Raw genomic sequence first — 9,753 nt, 5'->3', positions numbered from 1 at the left:
TGCTTAAGTGCAACGAATTTCTGATTTTGGACTTCAAGTTTTTTAGCCACACATCGCGGCATTTTTACTTATACTCCTTCGGCATTTCGAAATAAAACGGGATCAATTATTAATTATTACATTTTTCGGCTTCGAACTCAACAGTGTTTTAATTTTAAATATGCTTTTAAATTTTTATTAGGGGCTGCGCCGAGCAATTGACCGATTTTTATCATTGCCCGGAATAATTTCTTTGAATGCATTTTATTATTTTTTTCTTTCTACTATGAATAATATTCAATTCCATTCTAAGAATTTAAAAACAATTTTTACATTTACAGATCTTGCAGATGTTAAGAATTTTAACAGAGGAAGTGCAAGAAATGGATTAAGAAGTTAACAGTGGCAAGAAAATGTCGTTTGTTGTTGGCATCGATGTTTCTCCATTTCAAGCGCTGAATTGCGTGCTTGTGGTGGGTTTGTGTTTTGCAGTAAAATGTTAGCGAAACGTCGAACTAACAGCGAAATGTTAGCGAAACGTCGAACTAACAGAAAGAGAGGGAGATGGACGGATAAACATCGATAGTCCCTGTTAAACATCGATAGGACCGATATTTTGAAAACATCGATGACGTCGATGTTGCCATCGGTGTTTCTCCCCCCTTACTCCTCCCACACTCTAGAAATATATTTGACACAGACACATTATTTTACATTCCGTTGCGATTTTTCTTAAGAATAAAGTAAGGTAAGCCGAAAAAGCAATGTTCCTGCGCCGAATCGTGAAGTCTTAAGGCGTCGCAAGCTAAAGCCTCATTAGTTGATGTGCGTGGTTTTTTATGCGTCTCTATGTTCGCGTGTGGAGTGCAGCATTTTCCTTGAAAACCGTAAATAATAATAACGGAGACCAGCTGCCATTTATGTATTTCGTTGTCTCCTTCATCAATTTCTATGGTATTTAAGAAAACAGTAATTTCAAGAAAAAGCCGCCATTTCTGCCATTATTTACTTCGTAAGTCTCCACCCGCACGCAAACATAGGGACGCGGCATATACATATGTAGACTCCAATACGGAGTTTCTATAACTGTTATTAACCCTTAATAACATTTCAGGCGCCAGTTGCAACGATGTTTTTCGGCGTTTATATCCCAAACTTGAAGGAGGGAACCGGAACGCAATTCCCCGGCTCCGTAGCGACAGAGCGCCCAAAGGCTCCAAATGGAGAGGATCATCACAGACGTAAGTTAAAGCGAGAGGGAGCGACGCGAGATTGTGTAGCGTTCCAGTTATTTGCCGCTTGTTGCTTTTGTGCTACCCTGAAATCGAGGGGCATGTGCGGTTCGTAGGTCGGTTCGTAGCGAGGGTATAAAGTGTACAAGTAACCTTCCAGTCTGTAGGATAGGAAGTTAGAAATGTTCAACTTTTTTCGATAATTCTCCAATGATTATAACATGAAATATTTTAAAATCTTTTATGGAAATACCATTTTTAAAATAGTGTTTTTTTGCGTGCACAAAGGAGTTCTTATAAGGGCAATGATTTCTTCGTAGGGGTTGAATTTTCGCAACCCTAGCAGCAAGCGTATTCATGATTTGAATGGTTTGTTACAATGTGGTCTGTTTTTTTTATATTTAACAAGAATATTCGTGAACGAAATTGGTTCAAAGGTCCGAATAAATTAATATTTGCTTAATTTGTTCTTAAAACACTAAATATGCAATAAATTAAAAATTTGTTCCTTAGGGTATTTTAAAAAATTTATCGTTTATTTTCTATGCCATGACTAACTGACCATGAAGAAGTTTCCATGTGTGTTCTGAGAATTAAAAAAAAATAAGAAAGAGGTTTGCGCATTTGTCCCGCTCGCACAGTCGATTTCCTTGTCTGGGAGCGGTCTTTTGATTTAATTATAAACAACTGGTGAACAATTGCCATTACCTGCTTAATTAGATGCAACTTTCCGCTCTCGCTCGCTCACTGCCATCTCTTTCTTTTCTCTCTTTAATCCAATTAAATGCGATTCGAAAACAATAACCGATTGGGTCGAGTTCATTCCACTGCCACATCCAATACGAGACCATACCCACTTCAGGCAATCGCCAAAATGAGTGCATTACTAGGACCTTGACCTGTCCGCACTTTCCGTCTTACTTGCTTCCTCCAGCGATCACGTCACTTAGCTGGGTTCATAGAAAATGTTCGATTTGTCTAAAAATATTGCTATTGAAAGAATTTGTTTTTAATTATTTTATCAGTTTTTAAAACACATTTACAGTCGAAGGTTTTAAAAAAAATTATAGAAAAAAGGGTAAATCAATTAATAAATTTTAGAAATCTGAAATTGCCCTAAAAACGGATCTGGTTTGATTTTTTTTAAATCTGTATAAAAACATTACTTTTAATTAGTAACATATTTTATTATAATTTTGACAATTATGGTTTCCAAATTGAAAACAAGTTTATTTTAAAATATATATAAATTAAGTTATTAAAGCACTCTTAATATTTAAAATAAATAATAATTTGTTTTTAAATTATCATTGGAATTTGTAAAATTTATTTATAAAGTCGAAAGTATATATTTTTAAACTGTTATTGCGGTTGCGATTGTTTATCAGTCAGTATTCCCCCAATTTTTTGTAATTTTTTTAAAGTGTTATTTATACTACGAGCTGCAGAGCAAGTACCCCAAAAATGTGTGTGCGTGTGCTTTTAGTGTCCTCAGATTCAAAATGTATGTATATACCCCAGACCCCCAGCTTTGCCGGCTTGTGTTATTGTGGGTTGTGCCTGTCCCTGTTTTTGTCCCACTCCCTTTTACCTTTCCCCTGTCCCCGTCACTTGGCTCAAGTCAACAGTCGTTGCCCAGAAAAAAAAAATAAAATAAATCAAGTCGACTCATAGAATACCCTAAAGTTAGAAGATTGAACACATTTTTAAAGTAGTTGATAAATTAAAAATTGTCTTTGAATAATGGTTTGGGATAGTTTAGAGCTCGAAAATTATATAAATATTTATTTTATAGGTAGGGTACAAATATGGAACATTAGGTTGTACCTAGTTAATTTAAAATGTACTTTAAATCAATATACATAACAAGACAACAAATAGTACATTTAAAAAGCGCCTTTAACTGTGGGAGTACCTAATTAAATTACCTCATAAATATAGGAAGGCTAAACACCACTAATTGGTGTCAAATTAATCTATTCGAAAATGTTTTATGCCTTTCTATTTGAACTTTCATACAAACAATCTTTTGGCCCCCCACACTTATAGTAAAGTTCTAAATGCTAAATGTTTTTGCTTTTATCAGATCTTTGATTAGAACTATAGCCCAAGGCTGCGGTGTCCCTCCCTCCAGTTTTATTTCTGATTTTGTTTTGCTCACACATTGCGAATAGTTAGCTGAAAGTAAATTAAATTATGGCATACCCGCTAGGCTCAAGAGGTAATGTTGGAAAAAATATATGAAATGATTGTACACCACAGGTGCGATCTAAAGCTATTTGTCTTTGTTATTTAAACACTCCACTAGTGAACTTTAAATGGGTTATTAAGCCACAAGTGATCAGAGGTTTCAAGAGAGTGTCTATCCAAAATTCGATTTAAAAAGCTGTTAAATAGTGAATAAAAACAAAGTAAAAAATATGAATGAATAATTAAAAGAACTAAAATTTTAAAATAATAGGCTCTCTCTAAGATCAAAAACAATTTCCTTCAACATAAATCAATCAGAGCTTTCAGTAGAAAAGTGCTTCACAAACATTTTATATGAAACTTCAGTGCAAAGTGTACTTCAAATTATTTTGACCATTGTATATATATCAAATTTGTTTTTTTATGTTTAGGAGCTGTGCGACAAACTATTATTGAAAATTAAAGAGTTATTAAAGAAGTAAACGTTTTTTAACGGAAGTTTCCATTCGTTGCCAAAAGTCGTATGTAAGTAGTAGTGCCAAGTAAATATAAATATTTGAAATCTGTGACAATCTGAGACCAAAACTGATGATACTCCCCCGATAAGGGAGGGCCTCGGAAAATTTTGCCGGCGTTGTGCCAACAGCTGCGTCACACGCATGTTCGCCACCCAACGCCCCCTCGTATTTGTTTTGGTTTTGTTTTGCTCAACACAATCCTCGTCTCGTGCTGCTTTCGCCACTCGTTCGCTATTCGCCAGGCCGATGGCGTGACCAAAAAGCCAACCAGCCAGCACATTAATTAATGTTTTGTCTTCCTCTCGATGCCCACACATCAACAACATCAACAACATCAACAACATGAACATCAACAACAACGCGGAGCAGCAGACTCGCCGCTGTGGCTGATATTCACAGAAAAAACCAAGGCGCTGGACGTCCTGAAACACTACAAGGAGGCGCGCTTCCGTGAGTTCCCCACTCTGGAGCAGGCGGAGAGCTACGTCCAGTTTGGGTTCGAGAGCATCGAGGCGCTCAACAGATTCGGCAAGGCGAAAACAGAAAGCAGTACGTATAATAGAAACAATTATAATAATTAACTAACTATATATTTATATATGTATATATGTGTTCATTTTTCAGAGCCCATTCCGATAGGCAGTGGTGGTGGTGGTTACAAAAGCTCATCGGGCTCCACGGACAGTTTGTACTCTTCCTCGCCGACGAGCAGTGGGGGTTTACTGCTAGGCAGCTCACCCACTTCATCGCCAACCAGCAGTATCAGCAGCAGCATTATCATTGCCAATGGACGCCAGCAGCAGCAGCAGCAGCAGCAGCAGCAGCAGGACTTGTCCGGAGAACGTCCACCATTCCGGGCGCCCACCAAACAGGAACTGCAGGAGTTCCGCAAACAGATCGAAGGTGGACACATCGAACGCGTCAAGCGGATTGTGTGGGAAAATCCACGATTTTTGATCAGCAGCGGCGATACGCCGACCAGTCTGAAGGAGGGCTGTCGCTACAACGCCATGCACATCTGTGCCCAGGTGAACAAGCCCAGGATCGCCCAGCTGCTGCTGAAGACCATTACGGATCCGGAGTTCGCGCAGCTGTATGCTGGCAAGAAGGGCAGCCGCCACATGTGCGCCGCCCTCAACCGGAGTTTGTTGGACTATTATCTAAATATGCCGGACAAGGCGCGTGGCGAGACGCCGCTCCACTTTGCCTCAAAGAACGGTCATGCGGACATGGTCGAGGTGCTCATTTCCTATCCGGAGTGCAAGTCGCTCCCGAACATGGAGGGCAAGGAGCCCAAGGATGTGAGTAACAGGGAAATGGCGAAATCCCTCCAAATAACCAAATGGCTTCGGCTCTTCCCCTTCAGATTATCTGTCTGCGTAATGCGCAGGCCACCAATGTGTGCATCCTGAAGATAACCATGCTCCTGGACGATCCGTACTTTGTGCCTGTGTTGAGATGCATGTCCAATACAATTCCGCCGCAAGTGGGTAAACCATTCTCGCCCAGCGATCCGCCGGTGAGTGTCCCATTTTAATAATTCCGTATGTTTTTGGCAAATTTTGGCTAATTTAATTTAAAAATAATAGTTTAGTCAAAATTAGTAGTTTATAAACATTTTTTGTTAACTTCTAAAATTAACGGGTTGCAAGCTTCTCAAATATTTGTCATAAACTGTCACAATTGTATAACATTTGAGTTGAAATTGAAAACCAGTAGGCAGTGTTTTAGTGGTAAATACTCCTGTATAAACTCTTCTATACTATTTCCTATATAAGTATCGGTTTTTTTCCACTGGAGTTTCTCAGGGTAAATTAGTTATTTGTTGGTTGTCTATAAAGGTGGTGCTAAAGGTGGTAGATAATAACAACGATCTAATGTTCGCCTCCGTTTTTCCAGAGCCTGCAGTCTAAGACAAGTCAAGGCGTGAGCCTCAGCGAGGAACTGACAATCAGCGCACTGGCTGGACCCATGCCACGCGAGAGTGCCAATAACTTCCATCGGCGCTGGAAGACACCGCCGCGGGTCAACAGCAGCAGCGGCAGCTGCTCACCATTCAGCACACCAAGTAAAATGAATCCCAACCTTAACCACAGCACTGAGCACGGACGCAAGCTGATGTTTAGCCCGCTGGCGGCGGCCACAAGCTCGCCGTGTGAGAAAAACAACAATAACACTGTCAAACCGCCGGCGAATCTCTTCGAACTGCCGGCCACACCCATACGGAATTCGAAAGGGGATGTGTTTACGGCATATCGCGACCCCATCAACGGCCACGACTCGTCAATGGCCGATATCTCCGCCCTCCTGGACACGAGTTTCGGAATGGGTAGCGCAAACTTGAATGACAGCTTCCGGGAGCGGAGCATTAAGAACTCGGATATCGAGAAGGGATTGGAAATGGTGGGCCGTGAGCTGGCGCGTAAGGAGCGATGGGAGTGGCGCGAGTACTGGGACTTCCTCGACACGTTCGTAGATCTAAGCTCGTCCGATGGCCTGGCCCGCCTGGACGCCTATCTGCGAGACAGGGCCGAACGGCAGGCGGAAACAACATGCAGCTCTGCTGCCACGTTTGATTTCGACTTGCTGGCGATTGACGACCAGCAGCAGCCGCTGCTACGGAAGGAACGGGACGAGGCCCCATTCATGACGCCCTACACCTGCGTTGAGAAGTCTCTGCAGGTGTTTGCCAAACGCATCGCCAAGGTCCTAATCAATAAAATCGGCGACACAAAAGAAACTCTACTTGGCGAGCTGAAACGTCTCAAATCTCTAATCGCCAGCTTCAAGGTGGGTACTGCAAATACATAGACCTTGTTTTCTTTTTGGAAATAGACATGACATAAAACATTTTGTAAATCCCTGCAGGCTGATGCCCGTTTCCTTAGCGTGGATTTTAGCAAGGTGCATTCGCGCATCGCCAACCTGGTGGCCCTGAACGTGGTGAACGTGGCCATGAAGCTGCAGATCCTCCAGATGCTCCGCACCATGCGCGAACTGCTGGCCAACGAGCGCGGCAGGGAGCTGCATTTGGGCTGCTTGTGCGGCAGCCTACTGCAAAGTCTGGAGCAGGCCACGCCCACGGCAGCACCTCCGCCCGACTCGCTGAAACGGAGGAGCTATGCTCGGCCGCATGGCAGACGGAGCAGTGCTGCCACTGTCTCTGGGACGCAAGTCTCAGCCGCCAGACGAGCCGACGCAAGCGCACCAAGTCGCTGCGGTCAGCGCCGCCGCAGCCTCAGTTGTCGGTATCATCAGCATCGTCGTCTTCAATATCCACGTCCACGGGAGGCGGATCAACCGCCGCAATGCACGTCTCGCTGAGCCTTGGTGCGCCGAGGGGCTGGCGCCGGCAGCAGAGCGACGACGAGGACAACGACAGCGACGATGACGGTTGCTTCGTGAGTTGTTTTGATGTGCCGTACACAGTATGCAATTACATTGTTTTCGTTTCTAGTTTGAGTGCAATGCACAAACGCCGCCACCGTTTGATAGCAGTGAGGACGAGAATTTCTATACGCCGCCGGGAAGCGTGTGCTCGGATCTGGAGCCGCGCTACAAGCTCTACATATTTGGGTGCGATTGTGCAATGATTCTCCCCCGATCGATAAATATATTTAACACATTATTTATATCTTTTTAGCGACGAGCCCACTAAGAGGGACCTCAATGTCCTTAATGCCATAGGCAGCGTGGACGTCGATAAGGAGACGTATCCGTTTGTCCATGCCTGGAAATCAGCCATGGAAAGCTTCTCCACTTTTGAAATGAATCTGTGAGTATTCATGTAGAGCAGTAGCACAAGCACAAATAATGTGCGCTGCTGACTATGTTTGCATTTGCAATTTTATTAATGCGGTTGGTTAAGGGTTTTTCTTTTACTTTCGTTGATTTTTTTTTTTTTGGCACCTTTTAAAGGAAAACTATCTAATAAGTCCTTAATTGCATTTTCATCCGAAAAAAGGTATGGGCACTGCAAAAACTAACTTAAAACTTTGAACGCGTTTTTCTCGAAATGCCAATTTAGAGTGCAATGAACTATATAATTTAAGAACTGCTAAGATGATATTTCTGATATTTGGCAGATTTCTTAAAATCTGAAGTAGTTAATTTTTTTTTTTTTTGTGATTTTAAATAAAATTGTTTTTAAGTGAAAAATTGAAACATAAATTTTATTTTGCCACTTTGTCAAAAATGCATGTCGAATTCTTTTGAAATATTTACTGAGCAAAAATTACAATAATTTAGTTAATAAGTGTGCTTTTAGATATTTTTAGTAATTTTTGTTTAATTTTGAACTGGGTGGGGTAACCCTAACCCTTAAAGAGAATATATAGAAAGGGTCCATGTTACAAATGCTATGTGGTCTGTTACTCCCAATTTGACTTTGTGTTATTAAATTGGAATCAATACAGCAAGGTTAATATGTTTTCGCCCCATTTCGTTGACAGCTTCCCATCGCCGAAGATGGGGCACAACTTGGAGACTTCGTTGATCAGTAGCGGGCAGCCATGCCTATTTGCCAAGAAGCTCATTGCCACGCCCAAGCTGAGTGCCGTGTGCGCCGTGGAAAGACGCAGCTCCGGGCCATCGACGTCGCCACTGGCGCCGCGCCTGCCGCGCACTCCGAATGCCGCCCCAAGTGCTTCGTCACCGCTTTTGGCGTTTGCGGCAATGGCGGCGATGCCGTTCAAAACGCCGCGGAACAAGGTGCGCGGATTGTTCAGCCAATATCGCGAAAGTCGCTGCTATAACGAACTTGACTCGCCAATCGGCAACGGAAACTGTAGCGGCCCCGAATTCGAAAACAGCCAGTGAAAAGGGGGGCCACTAGTATGAAGTACTTACTCATACTACTTACCTTACATTATGTTAACAAAATTATTAATAAGTTAAAGTTGCATGAGTGTCATTTTTTTTTATACAATGGAATGGAGTCGGAATGAAAACATGAAATAAAGCACAGAAGATTATTACAAGTATTTTTTGTTGCTACACAAAAATAATAATTTAACAAATCATTAAACCAGATGCCAGCATTTAAAATTGATTTAGAAAACAATACAAAGCAACGATATTTCAATTAAATATTAATATTTGTAATATATAGGGGCTGTGTAGGACTTTATTTTTTTTTTTTTTGGTATTTAAGAAATGTAAAATGCCTTTCACAATTCACAATGATATGAAAAATTAAAGTTTAATCTGCGAATTTGGATTTAATACTGGGATGTTTTTTCAACCATTTCAAGGTTGACGGTACTATTTGGCTATTAAGCTCTTTACAAACTATTACAAGTAATTTGTTTTGCTGCTTTTATTACTTGATAAATCTTAAGTGCATATTGATATTTTCAGATGGCTTTTATTTTGATTACTAATGTGAACTCCTCAATAAGTCTTAAATAAGTTGCTCCGCAGCAAATCGAATCGAATCAAGTGCTTTTCCGAATACTTTCCGAATTTTTTTGTGAAGGGGCTGCTATCTGTAACTGCTGCGACTGCGACTAAAGGGAAATAAGCGCAACAAATTGTGGCCGACCAGGATCGTAGAAAGCCATAAAGACAATTACCATTAATCACACAAAAGGATGGACAGTGGAGTGCCAGTCGAGACCCGGACGCGGGGTAAGATCGCGGCTGAAAGGAACATTCTTCGCCACCGATCGATCTTGGTGCTGCTGGCTGCTGGCCGCTCTGCTCTGCTCTGCTCTGCTCTGCTCCGATGCAATGCAAAACGAGAAACTGAAAACCGCTCGGTACAAAAAGCAACAAAATCAAGTAAAAGAAGGGAAAGCAAAAAAATGTTTATCGAGTCCAGTATACCCATAGAT

At 41.7% G+C, this 9,753-nt stretch overlaps 1 protein-coding gene across 1 annotated transcript; it reads left to right on the top strand.

Moving 5' to 3' along the window:
• The first annotated feature begins 605 nt into the window (after positions 1–605).
• Positions 606–9,212, top strand: LOC128260460 (ankyrin repeat and LEM domain-containing protein 2 homolog). Its single transcript, XM_052993493.1, is given in 11 exon segments — positions 606–727; positions 1,094–1,220; positions 4,289–4,468; positions 4,544–5,220; positions 5,286–5,438; positions 5,819–6,709; positions 6,788–7,025; positions 7,028–7,320; positions 7,377–7,495; positions 7,563–7,694; positions 8,371–9,212. Coding segments are annotated over 10 exon segments (3,162 nt in total). The 5' UTR covers positions 606–727; positions 1,094–1,108; the 3' UTR covers positions 8,738–9,212.
• The last annotated feature ends 541 nt before the right edge of the window (positions 9,213–9,753 follow it).

The sequence above is a fragment of the Drosophila gunungcola genome (assembly GCF_025200985.1).
Source record: "Drosophila gunungcola strain Sukarami chromosome X unlocalized genomic scaffold, Dgunungcola_SK_2 000023F, whole genome shotgun sequence".
Classification (NCBI taxonomy): domain Eukaryota; kingdom Metazoa; phylum Arthropoda; class Insecta; order Diptera; family Drosophilidae; genus Drosophila; species Drosophila gunungcola.
The sequence above is the reverse complement of the archived record's forward strand: the minus strand, read 5'-3'. Positions and strand labels throughout refer to the sequence as shown.